This window comes from Hesperophylax consimilis, chromosome 22, assembly GCF_061612785.1.
Source record: "Hesperophylax consimilis isolate HC1 chromosome 22, BYU_Hcon_1.0, whole genome shotgun sequence".
In the NCBI taxonomy this organism is placed as follows: domain Eukaryota; kingdom Metazoa; phylum Arthropoda; class Insecta; order Trichoptera; family Limnephilidae; genus Hesperophylax; species Hesperophylax consimilis.
Window position 1 is genome coordinate 21,167,294 of NC_142857.1, and position 21,739 is coordinate 21,189,032.

The 21,739-nt window shown below is 34.4% G+C and overlaps 1 protein-coding gene across 1 annotated transcript; it reads left to right on the forward strand.

Moving 5' to 3' along the window:
* Nucleotides 1–82: 82 nt before the first annotated feature.
* Nucleotides 83–21,738, forward strand: LOC149413222 (required for meiotic nuclear division protein 1 homolog). The gene is made up of 5 exons (XM_089644862.1): nucleotides 83–591; nucleotides 1,384–1,617; nucleotides 3,534–3,738; nucleotides 18,461–18,616; nucleotides 18,945–21,738. Exons 1-5 carry the CDS (start codon nucleotides 179–181, stop codon nucleotides 19,116–19,118), a joined length of 1,182 nt encoding a protein of 393 aa, XP_089500988.1. The 5' UTR covers nucleotides 83–178; the 3' UTR covers nucleotides 19,119–21,738.
* Nucleotide 21,739: the final 1 nt, after the last annotated feature.

Below are 21,739 nucleotides of genomic sequence, written 5' to 3' on the forward strand. Positions count from 1 at the left end.
TCCTTAATAATGTATATAGGGAAAATATATCTGGAAAACAACAAATCTTTTATGGCAACCAAGATTTTATTGTCAAATTTCGCGGTTGCATCACTTTTCTTCGGGTTAATAACAGTTTATTTATTTCTCAAGAAATCGAAATTTTCTTTACTTAGGAAATGAAAAGTTTTAGAACAGGATGAATTTTTTGCAATTCTTCCGTTACGGAGCTTCACCGGTAAGCTCCGCTGCCGCTGTTTCTTTCTCCAACTCCTTCCGTCACGATAACCTCAAAGTTCTAACTAGAACATTCGTAAATACAGCAGATAGTGTGTTTAAAAACGCGTCTAAGAGTATTTCAATTAATTTATTAAGACGCCAGACGTCTAACTTGTCTCTGTTTACACAAGAACGAGGTGTTTCATCGAAGGCGCCTGCCTTGACATCTCTGTCTAAAAAGAAAATTCATAAGAAACGATATGCCCTTGATTCGGATCCAGCGCAATTTGAGGATGGGAGGTATTCCGTTATGGCTTACGCTACGGCAGAAGAGTATGATCTGGAAAAACTTAAAGCGGCCCTGATGCAGCAAAAACTATACACACCACAAAAGTAAGTGGGTAGAACGTTTCGTTTGTGAAGTCTTTTATGAGAATACCACACAAGAGTCTCAACTGTTCGAAGCCAGTGGAACTGTGCCACCCACAATTGTGGTATGTTTTGAGGCTGGAGGGAGTGCAAACGGGAAGGAGATAGGTGGATATTAGAATTTCCTTTTTATATCTAGAACATTTTTAACTATTATTACGGACGTACAATAGTTTAAAGCCTGTAAATTGAATACATTGAACGACATACTTACTTCTGATGATTTAACTACCTAGTGTTTTCTTATCATTTGGGAGATAAAAAGCTTTGTTGGCAGAGACAGTATTTTTTTGGTATTTAGAACATATTTTATAATCCCTAATCAAATAGTTCTGATAAGAACCACATTGCTTAACAACTCGAGCGATAATGCCCTTGACCGATAGCTACCCAAAATTATGTAGAATTCCCCATCTTCTTCCCATACCATAGTCCAATGGCTCTAGGTAGTTGGGACTCTTCTGCTATATACACAAAAAAAGAAGGTATTGATTCCCCAGCGGTTCACCATCTGCAATTAATTATTGCTGTATACCTATATCTCTTTTCCACTGTTGGGTGTTGCGGTCATCGCTCACGGGAGCAATGTACAATTGATTATTGCAGAGGCAGTTGTTTAATTTGATTAAATATTGCCGATGTACCCAGACATTATAATATTAATCGTCATTTGCTGTTTGCTGTCTCGGCGAGCACGAATTGACCGATGTTTTGCCATGTCCAATGGAATATTGCTGACTTACCTTTCTTTTGCAGTCTTGGCGAACATGAGGTGCCCGACGTCCTGCTGACGGTGGCTAACTACAAGGTGGGGACTGAGCCCCGACACATGTTCTTCTTCCGCGAAGGCAGCGTGGTGCTGTGGAACTGCACGGAGTTGGAGACCAGCAATGTGCTGGCCTTCCTCGCCAACTTCCAGGAAGAGCCCTATGCGGAAAGGCTGGTCGGACGCGAGAAAGAGATAATGTCTTATAAATATCAGATTGACGGGTAAGTAAAATACAATGAATTTTTATATTTGGAAATAGAAGGGATGTTGTTAAATAATAGAGGGCATTGTTGTTACAGGGCAATCACTTTTATTATTCCAATAATTTCCAATATAATAATAATACAGGACACCTTGCTCTCAAACTGTTGTTGAGAGTTTGAAATTAGAAGTAGTAAATTTGATTCTGTACTGAAAAAAATAGAAAATGATTCCAATGGTAAAACAGTGAGTTACTACTGTCGCTCTATTTTATTTTATTTATTTTATTTTATTTATTTATTTGTTAAGACATACACAGTACAATAAGATACAGTTAGAATTTTTTTAGTTATTACATAGTTGTAGTACCTATTACGTATGTCCATAAAATGTCATTACGTAATTTCGCCTGAGATTGTTATAAAAGGAAGGAAGTGTGTGGATAGATAATAATAAATGAATTGAAAATAAGAATTATAATAAGCTCACGAATTGTAATTGACTGTTAATACATAGGAGTTTTGAAAAATGATGTGAAAATATTTTTGAAATTTGTCATGCTAAGAAATTTAATAAGTTAGTTTTGTATGTTAGAAAGGAATCATGAAAGATGTCTAAATGTAGTAATTTTTCGTAATGGGTGTATGTTGTGATTGCGCGAGTAATTACTGAGTTGTTTGCTGCATTGGTATTGTTGGCTTCAATATGAAATAGTGTAGTGTGCCTGGTACGCCTCGTTGGAACATTTAAACCAATGACGGATAGTAATTCGGGACTATCTATTTTATTATTTAGCAGATTATGTAGAAACAACAGGTCTGACAATGTGCGTCTTTTTTGTAGAGTTAACATATTATTTGTAGTATTGTTGTATTTCTTGAGTAAATGTTTCGAAAATTTATTCTGTATACTTTCTACTAAATCTATGTATACCTTATATTGAGGATTCCATATTGTGGAAGCATACTCCAGTGGACTTCTGACCAATGAACAAAACAAAATTTTCAGAGTCTTAGCACTTTTGAAAACTTTGCATATTCTTAATAAGAAACCTAGCATTCTGTAGGATTTAGAAATAATGTGTTCAATGTGCTTGTCAAAAATTAATTTGCTATCTAAGTAAACACCTAGATCTTTACACGTAGACATAGGTTGTAAAGGTTTGTTATTCAAGTTGTATGGATAGATGATTTTGTTTTTATTTCTAGTAAATGTAATCGAGTGACACTTAGATATGTTTAAGGACAATAAATTTGATTCACAATATACGCACAAATTATCAAGATCGCTTTGCAATTCCATACAATCGGATAAACACTGTATAGCTTATATTGATAATTCAAAAGGAGAATAGAGACATCTATTGACAATCTATTGCATTATTTTAGTGACAACCTCCATGGTCGAGGGTAAGCTTCTTCACTAGCAATCCTAAGGTCGTGGGTACTATTTGATGAATTTGTGCTATTTCACAATTTATTCATTTTTAAATAATATGTAATGGAAGATACTCTCAGTATCGCCCTGGCGTAAGACCACCATTCAAAATTGAAACATTGCTTTAGCCGTGTTTGGTGACCAGATCTGAATAGTTAGGTACTCCCCCACCTTCCTCTCCAGAAGGTAGAGAGCAGTTGGGACTCTTGTGTGGTATTAATATTAACAAAAGTGGGCAATGATAACATAGCTTCAAGCCTTTTTTGTCATAATTATTTGTACAGATCTTTTATAATCATTCAGATGTAGCATTCATTGTAAGCGCCGTGATTCACTTTTTACAAATCGACTAGCATGTCTTTCCTCAATTTTAAAAATCTCAATTAATAATCTTACATCGTCAATTCCAATTTACGATAAACGTCAAGGAATTGAAGAGTGTGTGACAGGACAATTTTATATGGCACTTTATTAATTGGATAATTTGTATTACTTCCAGTAAGAAGTGCGCTCTCCAAGGTTCCATGTTCATGCTGAGTCCTGAGCCGGAGAACGTCCTGGAGAAGTACACCTTCTCCAATGCGATGGCGCAGTCGGTAAAGCTGGGAATCTGGGAGGCCACGCTGGATCAGTTTGCGGACTCCATCGCTGATGTCACCGACGATCTGCAGCGAGGGAAGCCCATTCTCATGACCAGGGAAGAGGTGAGATGCTCAGAATTTTGATTTATTCAAGGAATCAAATACCACCACTGAACAAGGATAGTAAAAGCGAAATATTTGTTAAAAAAACCAGCATTGGATATTTGTCCTAAAAGGGTCTGAAGAAAATTTGTTGATTGAGCCATATCTGGTTTCTGGTGGACAAGATATAACCGTGAACTTTATACCGAGCATTTTCCAAGCCATCAATAACATGATATGAGATTTTCACTGTCAAATTTATTATGTATCTTTATATTCAACAATAATTTTATCTACCTACAGACTTGACGTTTCATCCTTGCTCATACTAATTTAAAGAAATAAACGCAAATAAAGCTATATTTAAGCAGTAAAAAAGTGCAGAATACATTGATTTCACGATCGTGTGTTGTTTGTGTGTTTTCAAACTTTAAAAAAGTGAATCTGTGCTCTATTTCATTGTTTGTGAAAAAAGGACAATAAGACACAACAATTTAGTGAATTAAACAATTAACAAACAGTGAAACATAACGAAATTTAAAGTTTATCCTAAATATCTAGAACCTATTAAGGTTTTTATTAAAAAACTGTGTTTTTTACTTTAAAAAAAAATATGAATCCACATCAATTCATGGATTCTGCGAAGGAGGCAATTGATGATTTATTGAATTGTGTTCAAGATAAAGTGTATAAATTTAATAAAGAACAAATTAACTTAATTACAACAAAAACAAGTGCTATATTTAACTGGATGGGACATCTAACTCTTCAGTTATCTGAAGCAAAGGGAAAAATAGTCGAATCAACATTTGGATACGGCAAAGTAGCTGAAAACCAAAATAAAACATTGGAAAGTGATTACAAATTGATAGTTTCATCGAACAATGCTGACGAATCTTCAGAAAATATACAAAATAAAATCAGGAAGAAAATTAACTTAAGTAAGATTGGTGCAAAAGTGATTGGTGTTAATGCGATATCTAAAAATAGAATACTTATAAAATGTTCGACAAAGTACGATGCGGAAAAAATGAGTAAAGCTATTGGAGACGAGTTCAAAGACATCAGCGCTACAGAAATTAAAAAGAAAAGACCAACTATAATACTTAAGGGCATTGCTAATGACTATAATAAGGATGATATTATACAAGATATAATCGAACAGAATGAAGATATCAAGGATGTGATGATAGATAAACCAGAAATTGAGATGACGTTAAAAAAGATCTTGAAAAACAAATATAATAACACGTCTAATTACATAATAGAAGTTAGTACTGAAATAAGAAGAAGGCTAGTATATACCGGTAAAATCTATGTGGGATACCAGAGAATACAAGTAGAGGATGCCCATCCTCTAGTGCAATGCTATCACTGCCTGGGCTTTGGACATACTTCTGTCAGGTGTCTTCATAAAGAAAAGGACAAACCATTGTGTACACACTGTGCTGGTGATCATTCATACAAAGATTGTGCTAACAAAGATAAAGAACCTAAATGTAAAAATTGTGATAAAAAAAATAAAAAAATGAACTGGAATATTGACATCAGGCATTCTGCAAACGATAAAACGAAATGTATTGTGTATAAAAAAATGAGCTTTTTAGCAAAAGAAAAAATAGAATATTGACTAGAAATAAGATTAAACCTGTCTCAAAATAGATTTAGTGTTATTACATTTTATTACATAAATATCGTTATAAAAATTATAAAAAATCACAAATTAACTAACAAAAATAACATTATTATATTACATTATTTTTTTAATAGTAATATCATAACGTCACCTTCAAAAACATTTTTTTGTTTACTTAAACATGCATTTTTTCACTGTGTACTATATTTCACATTCATAATTATAAAAACAGCTTTTAAATTTTTTTTTAAATATGAAAAATATTCTGAAATAACACTAGATGTGAACATACAGTTTATTTTATATTTATTAAGCCTTTATCAAAAATTACTTGTACCAATTAGCTTCAAATACAATCACTTTTATTTTGTTAAATATTTAACATTAAATTCTTCAATTTATACTCAAAATATGTCTGTTAAACAAAACAAGAAAACAATTAATTACCATCACGAATTAAATGGCGCACAATAATTTTTCTTATATAGATAATGATAATGAAATAGAAAGTAGTACAGTAAATAATTTAGAAGATTGGATAAAAAAACAAAACATAAATTCGTCTGATAATCTTGTTTGTATTCAATTAAATATTAGATCTATACAAAAATATTGGGATGTATTGCATATATATTTAATTAATTGTTTGAAGCATATTGACATTCTGATGCTATGTGAAACATCTATTCAAACTGAAAGTATGTGTATTTACAATATTCCTGGATATAATGCATATAACTACTGCAGGACTGATAAGTCAGGAGGAGGAATTATATTGTATATAAGAAACAAATTTGAATTTAGACTAAAAACATTAAAATCAATACATTTTGAAAATATATCAGGAAAGCTCATACTCCAGGACAAAACTAAAGTCAATATAATAGCTATCTATAGACCTCCTAATTTCAGTAAATCTTCATTTCTGACGGAATTATCATCATATCTTGAGACAATTAATAGTAAGGAAAATATTATCTTACTTGGAGATATAAATCTTAACCTTTTGAACGCGTTAATTTGCTCCGTTTTATCTATACCCGTACGCGGTACATATTTTCAAATACCTATGCACGCAATTAAATGTCAAATTATAGCATTCTGGCATTATTTATTGGACTATATAGACAGAACAGATTATTCTCCACAATATGAAAACAAATCCTCGTGTTTCAACACTCTTAGATGTTTATAAAAACAAAAACATAAAATTTCATACAAAGACGTACCGTATCTTTTGAATGTGGTCCCGCCATTCACTCGCCGTGTGTGTACTTAGGCCACTGCGTTGATAGACATAAGTGGGACACCATGATCACTTATCATTTTTAGTTCTGAAAACTTTTTCTCAAACTCTTTTCTAAACTCAACACTTAAAAATAACACATAAATTTTATATCACTTAATAAATATTGTTTTTTAAGCACTTTAGAGGAATCTCTGTCTGTCACATTTTTTTGGAACTATGGTAAACTTTAAAACAGGGTTCGATACATAAAGACACACCACATTCTTTACATACGTATCTCGTTAACTGCATTTTTTTATTTTTCAATCGGCATACACGACATCGTCTACGCGGTTTTTTTATTTTGCCAGTTGATGGAATCAATTCGGCCATATGTTTAGCGGTATATTTAGGCAAAACCCGAAACGGGTTGAGGTGGGCTGATGTATTAGGCTCTGGTATTTGAGAAATCTCTGGTTTATATTTCTCAACTAGTTGCATAATAACCGCCAATTGAAAATCTGCTAGAGATTTTTTTATACCTGTCACTTGGGTGTACAAAATAAATGAATTCAATAAATATAGGTCAAGTATGTGAAAAAATACTTTTTTATACCATTTTATGGTCTTCCTCATACAGGATAAACTGCTCAGCATCATGTCGCTTTTGTCAACAGCTCCCATAGATTTATTGTAATCAATGACACAGGCAGGCTTGCGAATGGGTTGTTTAGTTTGGTGATTTATTTTACTGGTTTCCTTAAATGAGTTATCGTGCAAGGTAGTTAGCATATGTACATCCCTTTGATCACACCATTTTAATGCTAAAAGGGGACCGCGGCTTTTTGACTCAAATTCGCCTTTTTTCAGTTTAATAAATTTTGGCATTTCCTTCCGGTTCTTTTTTACCGTCCCACAGGCATTTGTTTTTTTCGAATGCAAAAAATTGAATAAATTTGGACTTGAGTACCAATTGTCACACCATAAATTGTGCCCTTTGCCAAAATAATCAGTTAGGAGTGTAGTAACAACAGCGCCGGTTATTCCCAAGTTTTGTTCATCTGTAATTTCCGTGCCTTCTCCGCAGTAAATTATGAAATCTAGAATGTATCCAGTTTTCACATCACACAAAACAAACATTTTGATTCCAAAGCGATGTCGTTTTGATGGAATATATTGCTTAAAAATTAGCCTACCCTTGAAAACAATGATACTTTCATCTATACATAGGTCTTCATAAGGTATCACAGACTCCTTAAATAGTGTTCGGGTGTGATTTAAAATTAACCTTATTTTATAAAGACGATCTATAGGAAGCGAATTTGAGTCACAGAAATGTAAATTTTGCAACAACAATTGATATCGGTCTCTACTCATGAGCTGGCCAAAAATAGGGGAACTTAGAAATATATTTGTACTCCAATACTCTTCAATAGTCAAATGTTCGTTTCTTGTCATAAGCATGGTTATTGCAAAAAATAGATACATTTCTTCAATACTTGTGTCCTTCCACTTATGAATTCGTGACTTCGCACCAAATTCCTTTGAAATGAGAAGAAAAGTATGGTAGTCGTTTGTTTCTCGAACAATTTCATTCATAATCGAGCGATTTAAAAAATGTTCAAAAAAATCACTTTCTGTTGAATTTTCGTTAAATTGTACAGAAACGCCGGATTGAAAATCATCAAATTCGTGTACTATTGGAATATGAGGTCCAGACACCCAGGAGTGTAGCACTTCTTCACTTACAGACTCATTCGCTTGAGTTTCTGTATCTGAATGTTCCGAAGGTTCAAATTCATCTTCGGACATTTCATAATCAGAATCCAAAACGTTCAATATATTTTCAATTTCATCATCTTCCAAACTATGGGCCATTTTTTATCCGAAAAATCAAATGAATTAAAAAACTAAAAACTTGTGAACGTTTCCTAATAAATTTTGAAATAGTATATAAAACACGAAAATAACACGCACTTTAGTAATATATAACTAATACATATATATAACAAAATATATTTAAATTAATAAAGTATATAGTAAAGTCAATAACTCAGTTTTGTAACACAGTAAAATGTTAAAAAATACGCGCAATCGGCACAATATGGTCACTCGTGGATACAGTAAAATTGAATTTGCTAGACGAAACACAAGAAATCAAATAAAAAATTGATTTCTGAAGTGAACAAATTAATTTGAATTTTTCGTAATAATTCAATATTACAGCAGAACACAGAATGTTATCGGCGCAGATTCCACAGATCAACTCGGCGCGCGCAAGCGCAGATAACATACTAGTACTAACGCCATCCGTTGACAAAATTGTGAACTAAAGCACTCAAAGGCGCGAAGAGGCGCACTTGATTATGGATCTTTTTTTATGAAATACAATTTTATTTTTGAGAAATACTTGTAGATGTCAGCATCGTGATAGTTCTACGAATGTCCAAGCGAGCAAGAAATACATTTATGACGAAAGAGCGCTGGAATATCGGCCGTCAAAGTTTCCGTATCAACTGTTGATACGGCCGCGTGTGAGTATAGACTTTTTGCCGTAACAACAGTTGATACGGCCGCGTGCAAAAGATTAATTTGCTTGATGAACAAGATAATATTGTAACTTCGTATGAAAACTTACTTACTAACCATTATTTAACTAAATGCATCAATGTAGTAACCAGAGAAGCTGTATCAAATGGACAAATTACTCGCACGTGTATTGACCATATATTTGCCAAATTTAGAGGCAAGAAAATAACAGCTTGCGTCTGTGAAAATAATATTGCCGATCATTTTATCACTGCTATTAATATAAAATGTCATAAACGTCAGGTAGACTTTGCAAATAAGTATATTCAAATCATCTCACAAAAGGATATTGATAGACATATCAGAGATTATAACTGGAGTAAACTTATAGAGGATAAGGATTGTATTTCATTATATGAAAAAATAAAATCTTTATTTAATAAATTTTACAAGAGTAGTTCTAAAACGATAGTGCAAAACCCGAAAACACGACCTTATGCAATAAATGAATGGGTAAGCAGTGAATTATTATGTCAAATAAATAAAAGGGATAAACAATATAAAAAATGGAAAAGTACACCAACAAACAAAACATATGAAACAGAATACAAAAAATCACGAAACCTTGTCAATAAAATTATAAATAAAGATAAAACTAACTACTACAATAATAAATTTAAAAACTGTTTTAATGATACAAAAAAAACCTGGGATGTGATAAATAATATTTTAGGACGTAAACCCAAAAACGATTGTGATGAAACAATAACACGATATATGTTAAAAGATAGAACTGAGGATTCTGTGTCAAATGATTTTGTGAATTACTTCTCGGATAGCATCAGCAACATGTTACATAAATGCAATCACAAAGCTACTAATATTGTACTGGAAGAACTGCCTCACAGTTTATTTATACCAAGAGCTACTATAACTGATATTGAAAACATTGTTAAAAAAATGAAAAACTCTAAAAGCACAGGTATTGACAATATAAGAATGTTTGATTTAAAAAGAAATATAAAAACTCTTGGGCCAATAATTACTCATTTAATCAATACGATAATAAAGCAAGCAAAAATTCCACAAGAATTTAAATGTAGCATTACTAGACCAATATTTATAGGTGGAAAACACATTGAACTGGGAAATTATAGGCCTATTAGTATACTACCTGCGTTAGAAAAAATTCTCGAAAAATTTTTATCAAATAAATTAAATAATTACATTGAAAAATTCGCTATCATAGATCCAAATCAATATGGCTTTCAAAGAAAAAAAAAATACTGAAAAATTACTGCAAGATTTTTCCAATTACATAAATAATCAATTAAATAATAAATTACATGTTATTGTGTTATTTATCGATAACTCTAAAGCTTTTGACACAATTAACTCTAACAAACTGCTAGAAACCTTAGAAAAAATTGGAATAAGAGGAAATGTGTTAAATTTATTTAAAGATTATCTTAGAAATAGAAAAATATGTACCAAAATAAATAATACTTTTAGTAAAACAAAGAATGTATCTGCAGGAGTTCCACAAGGTTCCATATTGGGACCTACACTATATATAATTTATGTAACTATAATGAAAAAACTTTTCTCTTTTGTTAAACATTTTGTATTTGCAGATGATACGGCATTGGTCATATCACATAAAGATCTAAAAATTGCAATTGAACTCATGCAAATTGACTTTAATCAACTTTGTAAATGGTCACATGATGCAGGACTATTAATAAATGCTAAAAAAACCAAAGTTATGCATATAAGATCACCTAATGCCAGATTTCAATTTAATCCTAATATTATTTCTCATAGTTTTAATTGCATCCATAAAAATATCCCGACTAATTGTAAATGTGAAAGCTTAGAATTAGTTACAGAATATGTCTATCTTGGTGTTACAGTAGATTGCTTTTTCAAATGGGACAAACATATTAAAAAAAACCTGTAAAAGACTCAGATCAATTGCTGGCAGAATGTACACATTAAATTTTTTCCTATCAATTGAAACACTTAAAATAATTTATATGTCAATGGCAGAATCTATTATAAGATATGGATTAACCATATGGGGAAATACTAGTATAACCAATCTGAAACAAGTCCAAGTTGTACAAAACGCAATTGTAAAATTACTAGTCGTCCCTAATATTTTTAAACAGAGACATAATACACCGTTGCTGTTTCAGAGTGCCAAAATTTTACCTGTTAAGGCTATACTATGGCAAAAAATCATAATTCAGTATATATTTACCCCGCAGCATAAAGAAAAATTAGAACATAAATACAGTACTAGATTCACGCGCAATGACGGGTTAATAGTTCCGAAATTTAATAATAAATACGGACAGAGAACGTTTGAATACAACATACCGAAGATATTTAATTTATTACCTGACACTATAAAGCAATGTAAATCTATGAATAAGGTTAAATATATGGTGAAAAATTGGCTATCGGAAAAAAAATATTTATTTTAATATGTATGAAATATTGTATGAAAAAATTGTTAATTCTGTAGATATAAGATGTAAATTATAACTTTAAAAAATGTATTTGAAACTAACTTTAAGCACCTGTTGACAAGCCAATTCAATCGGCTTAGCAGGAATTGTTTTTTGATATTATGTATTAACTATTTATTCAATAAAAAAAAAATAAAAAAAAATAAATATTATTTTTTATTGTTCTTCAAAGTACAATCCCATTAAACCGCAATCAAGCAGTTTGTTAACAGGATGTTCATGTTCAATTACAATATAACATATTTTCATAATATTATTACTTATTACAATACAACTTATACATCATATTTATCACCAACCACTGCCATAATCAAAAGTATTACTAATACAGAGTATCTCTGCTTAGTAGCCATGTTTTCAGCATATATCTGAATCTCTGAGGTAATTCGCATTTTTTTATATTGCTTGGTAACATGTTGAATATTTTGGGCACGTTGTATTCCAGGGTTCGCTGTCCATATTTATTGTTATGTTTTGGTACAAGCATTCCTTCATTTTTTGTGAACCTAGTATTATGTTCATCTTTCCTCTTATATTCAGAGTCAGATATGTGCTGAATCAATATTTTGTGCCATAATAAGGCCTGTACCGGTAAGACAGTCAAGTTCCGATACAATAATGATATGTTTCGCCTCTGTGAAAATATTTGTTTTGGAACTAGTAATTTAATCATAGAATTTTGTACTAATTGTAGGTAATTTAAGTTAGTTTTGCAAGAGTGTCCCCATGTGGTTATTCCATATCGTAAAGTAGATTCTGCAAGTGATAAGTAAATTATTTTTATCGTGATTGATTTTAGGGGTATTAAACCGTGTTGGGCTTCCTTCTCCTTTATCCAGCCTTGCAGTGTCCATCACCATCTTCTATGCAAATAAACACACTCTTCTCCGCAATCTATACCAGACGCGGTCCGTTCATACATGCTGTGGATGCTCCGCATTCCTTGCATTTTAGAGTTAAAATATTTGGATTTCTAGCCGTAAACAGCAATAAAAATAAATAATAATAATAATAAGCCTTTTATTCTGAACTTCTGTTAGGTACATTAATATTAGAAATATTTTGTTTGTTATAATATATCCCGAAGCTCAGTTTGCCTCTTGGCATAGGCCTCCTCTAACAATTTCCATTGGGACCTGTCACGCGCTACTCTTCTCCATTGATGTCCAGCCGTGAGTTTTAGGTCGTCTTCCCATCTCATGTGTTGACGTCCTCTACTTCTCTTGCCATCTCTGGGATACCAGTCAGTGACATTTTTACACCATTTCTCTTGTGGGTCTCGGATCATATGACCTGTCCATCTCCATTTTTGTCGGTCTATTCGGGTAACTATATCGGCAACATTAGTTATCTCCCTTATTTTGCTACATCTCACTCTGTCCTGTTTTCTTATTCCTGTCAAACTTCTCTCCATGGCTCTCTGGCAGCGTTCCAACTTTTCTCTGTGGCGTTTGGTGAGTGCCCAAGTTTCGCATCCATAGGTGATGACTGGAATTATACACGTGTTGAAGACTTTCCTTTTTATTTGCATACTTAGTTCCTTGGATTTCAAGACTTCTTTCAAAGACCAGTATTTCTTCCATCCATTTGCTACTCTTCGCTCGATTTCTTTAGTGGTTTGATCTTTGTGTGATATTATTTGTCCAAGATAGATGTACTCTGACACATATTCGAGTGGTTGGTTGTCAATTTTTATAGTTACTGGATCAGAGTTTGTAAGCAATTTTGTTTTGTCTTTGTTCATGCATAAGCCGACTTTCACACTTTCCTCGTTTAGTGATTCTATCATTTTATTTAGGTGCGTTGGGTTTTCCTCGAATAGGACTATATCGTCTGCAAATCTTAGGTGGTTCAGTTTTGCACCTTGCACGTTGATACCATATTTTTCCCAATCTAGTTTGCGGAAGATACTTTCTAGAGCAGCCGAGAACAATTTTGGTGATAGAGGGTCTCCCTGTCTTACTCCTCTCTTGATCTTGAACTTTTTCCCCAAGGTTTCTAGTTGGATCCTCGCTTCGCAATTCAGGTATATGTTTTTTATAATATTGATGTATATTAAAGGTATCCCCTGCTGTTTAAGACTATCCCATAAAGCTGTGTGTTTTATGCTGTCGAAAGCTTTGGAGTAATCGATGAATGCCATGTATATTTTCTTGTTATACTCGTTATATTTTTCTACTATTTGTTTCACTGTGTGTATGTGGTCCAGGGTAGAGTATTTTTGTCTGAAGCCGGCTTGCTCCCGTGGTTGGTTTTCGTCTAATTTTTTACTTATTCTTTCCAGGATAACCTTGGAAAATACTTTGTAGATATTTGACATCAAACTTATAGGTCTGTAGTTCCCTATATCTTCCTTTTGTCCTTTTTTAAATATAAGAATAATGTTTAAGTTTTCCACTGTGGAGGGATTAGACCAGTTGTTAGTATTTCGTTGAATATTGAAGTGAGTATTGGTAGTAGTTCTTTTAGGGTGCCTTTAAGAAGTTCGTTTGTCACTTTGTCTGGGCCTGGAGCTTTTTCCATCTTCTGACTGAATATGGCTTTTTCTACTTCTCTGGAAAGTATTTTTGGTTCGGTTATAACGTTTTTCTGCTCTTTAATGACGTTTGTCTTCTGATCGTATTTTTGTTTGTCGTCTGGGCTTGAATAGAGGTCCTGGTAAAATTTTGTGGCCATTTCGTTGATGTTATTTCTATTTGAAGAAGTAGTCCCCTTTTTGTTTAGTTTTGGTATCCATTCCTTATTTGATTCCTTCAATTCTTTAAGCGCTTTTTTCACTCCTCCTGTTTTCACTATATGCTTTTCTAATGTTTGCAGCTTCTTGGTCTTCCTATCTTTCCTGATGTTCTCTCTGATTTCCTTACTTAGTTTCGTTATAGTTTTTATGTTCTCTTTTTTAGGATGTTTTGTAAGTAGATTTTTTCTTTCTTTTATAAGTTGCAGCGTTGTATCACTTAGCTTGTACTTGTTTCTATTGCTAGTCTCAGCTTTTACTTTAGTTTAGATTTTCTAGCTTTCCATATTTCGTATGAGTATCAATGTTACTCGTAGTTAATTCTGCGGCTGATCTAATTAGAGATTGTGTTATTACCTTTAAGTTTTCATCGCTGTGGTGTTTTGTAGTGAGTAAAGCGAAATGTTTTCTAGATTTCTTTGGTAATTCTATTCTTATGTTGCTTCTGACCATTCGATGATCTGTATTGAAGTTGAATTTAGTTAGAACCGACGTATCCGTGAAGGCTTTTGGATAGTTTGATGTTATGTAGTCAATTTCGTTTTTGGTGTTGCCGTCGGGGGAGATCCATGTCCACTTATTCTTTTGGTTTTTCATATATAAACTGTTCAAGAGCGTTAGGTTGTGTTGTAATAAGAATTCAACCAGAAACTCACCTTGTGGACTTCTTCTACCTTGACCGAACTTTCCCAAGACATATTCTTCCTTGCATTGCTTCTCCCCGACTTGAGCATTAAAGTCGCCCATTAGAATAATATGGTTGTTTTGATAACTTGTTATTGTCTGTGTTAGTTCTTTATAGAAAAGTTTGAATTCTGTTTTCGTTGCTTGTTCTGTTGGAGCATAAATTTGTATAATTGACCATACTTTTTGGTATCCCGGTATGTCAATGTTAAGAATGGCTATTCGATCAGAGATTCCAATTAGGTCTTGTATGTATTGTTTCATTGACCGTTTGATTATGAATCCTACACCTTTTTGGCCTACATCTTTCGCCTTTGTGGAATAGTATATAGTCAATGCGTTCCTCAATCTTTTCTCCTAGTCTTCGCATCTCACTAATGCCCAGGATATCCCATTTTATTTCTTCGAGAGCTATTTCTAGCTCGTGTAGGCTTTCTTCCGTTCTAAGGGTTCTCGTATTTAAAGTTGCGATATTGAGTATTTTGTTTCTTCTTGTTGTTAGAGGGTTGTGGTCTATAACTCCCGCGGGGACCAGCCGAATTGGGAGACTTTTTGTTGGTTGGTTTTGGTTGTTAATTTTGGTTGTTGTTAATATTCCTTGTTTCCGATCTTCCGAGACAGTAATTAGTTTTTTGGAGCACTTAGTTGTGGGTCAGAACTTAGCCCGTAAACAGCAATACTGCCATTTAAATATTTTAATATTCTACAGCGACCTTAATGTGATTTTTTTTATAAAAACGGCATTGTAAAAAATCATATAAATATTATTATTATAAGACATTGTGCATATTATCGTCCTGTTTCTGTGTACGCAAAATGAATGACACGATACAAACAGCGCGGGCGAGTCTAAATACACATACATTCTCAAATACTGTGAAACGCGTAAAACACGCTGTGGAAGCGATCTGTGAATCGTGTCCAAGAATGCTAGAACGTACGTTCTTTCCGCGCATGCGCACTAAGACCTGCAAGCCAAATATCTTCGTTAACTTTATACAATATTAATGACAGCATCCAATGTACAAAAACTGTCTTTAATGCTCATATATTATGTATAATGCACATAATCGTTTACTCTATTACTAATCCATTGGATTGTATGCGCGCACTGCTAAATGAATACCCAAAATAAGATAGATACTTCGCCAACGAGTTCTAAATGATAATAGTGAATTGTGTGGTTGTATAATTGAATCATTAATGCGAAAAAGTTTCTTGTCTCGGCCATTTGCGGAAAAAAAACTTATTCTGGATACTGGAAATATTGAGTTATGGAGATTAATGGATTTATGGAGATAATTTTAGACCGTACCTAATTGTATCTTGTTCTTGGGCTAGCGTCTAGATGTGCATATTTGATAAGTATGTATTAAGTATTGTACACGTTGGGCGCCAAATGTAACGTAGTAATGTAATGGTAAAAGTGGTGAAATGTAATGTAGGTACATTCCAATGTTTACAAAAACGGTAGAGCAGAGATCTCATCTCAAGATTGTGGGAATAATTTCCTGTCAAGTAAGTTAGGTGATCATAAATAATAAGAGTGAATTCTTAATGGAAAATATATTGAAACCATCAAAAGTTACAACAAAGGAGTACAGATAATAACTATATAACCATAGGAATAAAAATAGGCACATACCAGATGGACTCCTGAATCAAACTAAACTAACTTTACGTGGTCGAGAAACGAAAGACTAACAACGGATGGCGAACGAAAACTTGTATTCGGTAGCGGGGAACGGACCCGGGACGAAGGCCAGGACATCCTTCTCTTAGTGGAAGCGGGAGGACGCATCTCCTTCAATGGACGCCTGCAGGGGCATCAGGCCTGCAGCACGTGGTAGTCAACCAGACTCTTCTTACGGATCCAGGACAGCAATCCGTTCTCTTAGGGGAAGCGGGAGGACGCAACTCCTTCAATGGACGCCTGCAGGGGCATCAGGCCTGCAGCACGTGGTAGCCGACCAGGCTCGTCTACGGAGCCAGGACAGCAATCCGTTCTCTTGCGACACGGGGATACTCCGCCAAGAACTACTAGCCACAGCTAGGACCAAACCATTCGCGGTTTCAAGTCCGAAACACGAGTACTACGACATGACCACCGGCCAACTTTCAATAAAAGCGGGATTCCAAAATCACCACTGAAAATAATAACTAACACGAACTGTACGTGAAAGGATAAACACCCCGCGCCTTTTTTAAAAGAAATAATAACTCCTATTCACATGATTAACTCAGATTGAAACCCCTTAAAAGGCGAGTGACTGGATCCACCGACCCACCGGCCAAGAAGGCCGGGGAGGAAGAGACCATAAACAAAACTGTCCTTCCTTCCTTCAAAATATTGCCAAAGTTCGAAAAAAAATACCCATAGACAAAATAAACCCAATTAAGCAAGAACTTCTCTTGTCACAAAATATTTATGTGACAGTATGAGTATAAACATTTGATGTCCAGCATCCCTTCTACAAAAAGTCACCGACCGCCACTGATCTATACGTCTACCCTGATGACACTGCAAGGCTGTCTGAAATGTTGGCTAAAGGAAGAGAAAGCGCAACAATGCATAATAATATCCCAATCACATTGATAACACGATTCATAAATCATAATTATACCCCAATCACATTGATAACATGATTCATAAATCATAATAATACCCCAATCACATTGATAACATTATTCATAAATCATAATAATACCCCAATCACATTGAAAACATGATTCATAAATCATAATAATACCCCAATCATATTGATAAGATGATTCATAAATCATAATAATACCCCAATCACATTGATAACATGATTCATAAATCGTAATAATACCCCAATCACATTCATAAATCATAATAATACCCCAATCATATTGATAAGATGATTCATAAATCATAATAATACCCCAATCACATTGATAACATGATTCATAAATCATAATAATACCCCAATCACATTGATAACATGATTCATAAATCTGGGACACTTCTCCTGGCATTACATGTAGCTTATGGTGGAGGAGAGTTAAAGGGGAAGTTCTTCTACAAAGTGTTCTGTTGTTTCAATTTGTCCACATTTACAGTTCTTTAGACTCCATTTGTGTCATATATGCGCAGCCACCATGCCTGTGACATATAGCAAGGGGTGGTATATCAGTGAATAAACCTCGTTATAACAACCAACAATTATGTAAAGATAAGCCTGAACTATAACTAAAATGTTGTTTTGTAATTGCTCATTATAGCTGTGAACTCATTATTGCCGTGATCGTTATAACCAAGTTCGACTGTATTTAAGTTTATTTTGATTTAAGTACTTCAGAGTCCGATCTCTTGAAACTCAATGACTCAATGTAAAAACCGCTTTAAACTAATTTATTTTTGTGTTTTTTTTTAGGTTCTCCGTAAGACTGGGACCCTCTATGCATTGAGGCATCACATTAATCTGGAGTCAGATCTGCTGGACACCCCCGATTTTTACTGGGAGCAGGCGGAGCTGGAGAAACTGTATGTGGAGACTTCGGGATACTTCAGCATAAACAGGAGAACAAGGGTATGTTACTCATCAACATGTTTCAGGAGAAGACCCAAAAGACTTCAACCTGCGATTCCTGATTATATTTGGACTAAAAATGTGGATGGCAGTTTCCTGACAAATAAAAAATTACCATCACATGTCGCCACTGCGTCCAGCCTAGCCCATCATGTGATACGCACTCCATATCATTCCAGCAACATGTCATCCGTTGCGATGTGTGGCAGTGTGATAGAAAAATATTTTTTTTTATGTTTAATATTTTATCGATAAATAAAAATGTAAATGTTCGTTTGTAAAACCAAAATTATTTGAAATAAATTATTTTTTTGTGCGTTGCTTGCAGATACTGAATGAGAAGCTATCGCACTGCGCAGAGCTGGTGGACCTCGTGGCCGCACAGCTTAGTGACCATCACCACGTGCGCCTGGAGTGGTACATCATCATCCTTATCATGGTGGAGGTCGGCTTCGAGATCCTGCACTTTGCCGACAGGTACTGGATGGTGCTCTTCAGCTGAGATACTCTTCCAGGCTAATGACCATTTAGACCTCGTGAGATTTACGTTTATTATATTTATAGTTATTATTGAAGGTCTGCATGCTCAGGTCGTTGTGCTATCCCCCATGTTTCAAAACTATTTTGAAACAATTTGAATCACTATCAGTGAGCACAAATGCATTTAAATGTGTGCTCTTTAAAATGATTTGCCTGTATCTTCTTACTTCTGATAGTAAAAAGTTGGAGCTGTAGGACATTTGTACATGGAGATATTTGCAAGCTGCTCAAGTTTTGCGCATGTAGCATACACGCCGCTCACAAGTATTCGTTTTTTTTTTTTTTTTTTTTTACAGTAATACCGCACAAGAGTCCCAACTGCTCCCGTCTGGAGCCAGTGAGACTATGGCATCCCCAATTGGGGTATGTTGTGAGGCTGAGGGTATTGGGGAGGGGAGGGAGATGGGGAAGAGGAAGGTGGGGAAGTACCTGGCTATTCAGATCTGGTCACCAAACACGGCTAAAGCCATTTCAAGCAACGTTTCAATTCTGAATGGTGGTCTTACACCAGGGCGATACTGAGAGTATCTTCCACTCTGGAACGTGCCGCAAATATACTATATTACTATATATTATTTTAAATTAATTAATTGTGAAATAACACAAATTAATCAAATAAAATTTATTTGCGCACGCCGGGTTCGAACCCGCGACCTTCGGATCTGTAGTCAAAAGCGTATACCACTAGACCACGCCGGCCGTCGTTATACTATCTTGCTAGTGTTCGTACAAGACGCTACGCTTCGACTACGGGTTTGACGTCAGTTGCATGCTACTGACAGTGCTGGTAGCACCCTACGTTAGTTGCATTCGCATCTGCTACTCGTTTGACAGAAATGTCGTCCGAACATGATTTGAATGTTAAATTTGTTCTGGAGGTGGGAAAATATCCATTTCTGTAGTTATCTAGGTGTACAAAATAAAAGTCTCGTTTAACTTCGATACAGAGTTTATTATTGAATTAAAAATCGTTTCACAAATCACAATAACAACGCGTTACTATGCGAAATAATACTATGGAATGCAGGCGATATCTAGGTCTCTAAAGGTTTCTAGCGCGGATGTAGTTGACTGAAGACTGAATACTGAATACTAACTGCTCGCTGCGTCGGGCTTATTTATACAGTCCGGCCGATGGCAACAGTAGGTAGGCGAGATCGCAAGTAAAACGGAGACACTCGCTCAATCTGGGTCCTACTGGAACTTTCGGTGGCGCTGCTATTACGCATAGGCGATAGGCTAGAACCTTCTAGTGAGTTGGCGTAATGTGCCAGACCAACTCGCAACGCATTGTCGTAGGTAGCTCTAGACGTCGCGAGTAGGTAGTTCTCGGAAGTAACTCGCAAGTAGATAGGTAGGTCGAGTTGTTTACTATTAGCGAGACAATCTGGATTATTCTCTCGCCACATGTTTATATAACTATAATTTACCCGAATACGTTAGAAAGGATTTAGCGGAGAAAGCGTGGATTAAGGTTGTAAAGAAAAGTCCATTTAACATCATTCTCATGTAGTTCCTTGGCAGTGACGAATGCACTACAATTAACATTTATTTCGTTGTGTGAGTGAACTAGAGGTGGGTCCTGTGACTAATTTTCATTACGGAGAGTACAGGTACAAAAAAATACCTGTTAAAAATACCTGTTACAAAATACTCACAAGTATTTTGAACCTACTTGGGTATTATAGTATCTGGGGACAGAGAGTAATAAGTACCAGTTAATTAGTCCTTAATTATGAGTATTTTTTTTACTTCGAGACCTGTGATATTTAAAAATACTTAGGAACCAGGTATTTTGGAGATTTGTCACAAGTACAAAGTACCGCATGAAAATACCCGGTACTTTTACTGGGTACGATAAATACGTCTCTCCTCAAGAGTGAACCTAAATTTTTCTTTTAGATTGTTTTTTATGCTTGTAAATATTAAGAACAATATTACTGTCTCTGTCGCTGGTCACTTGATGTCGTATTAATTCTAGTTCAGTATAATTCAGGTAGCGCCGTGTACGGAAACTAGCTATAAAGAGTAGCATATCGCTAGGCTTCTTATGGTTATATTCACGTAGCTTGTAAGTTTCTCTGCGTACGAAGGGCCTTAATGTTCCTCTATTTCTATTGCTTTTTGCTCTCGGAAAACCTTTTTAAAATAAATTGTTACATACTTTATCTATTATCTTCCGTTACTTGCAGAATTTAGTGCCGCATTTGCTCAATTTAATACTTCTTGTTGATCTGTTTTGTATGCACAAATTGCAAGAGTCAGATCAAAGCTTTTATTTTAATAAGTGCCACCATATAAGGGGCCCAAGATTGGTGGATCTCCCCACTGAAAAATGTGAAAATAAATTTCTGAAGAATTACCAAAGTTTTTAATATTTTTACTAAGTTAAGTTATGTAAGGTATTATTGGAGAAATGGTGACTTTGAGTCAAAATATCAACTGGTTAAAATTGTGTCATTGTATTTACTATGTCTCGTTTATGTGATTTTAGAAAATTAGAATTTTAGATGTAGCCGTCACATTATAAGAAAAAAAAAATTACTGAATACGTACCGACATTATAACATATATGTATGTATA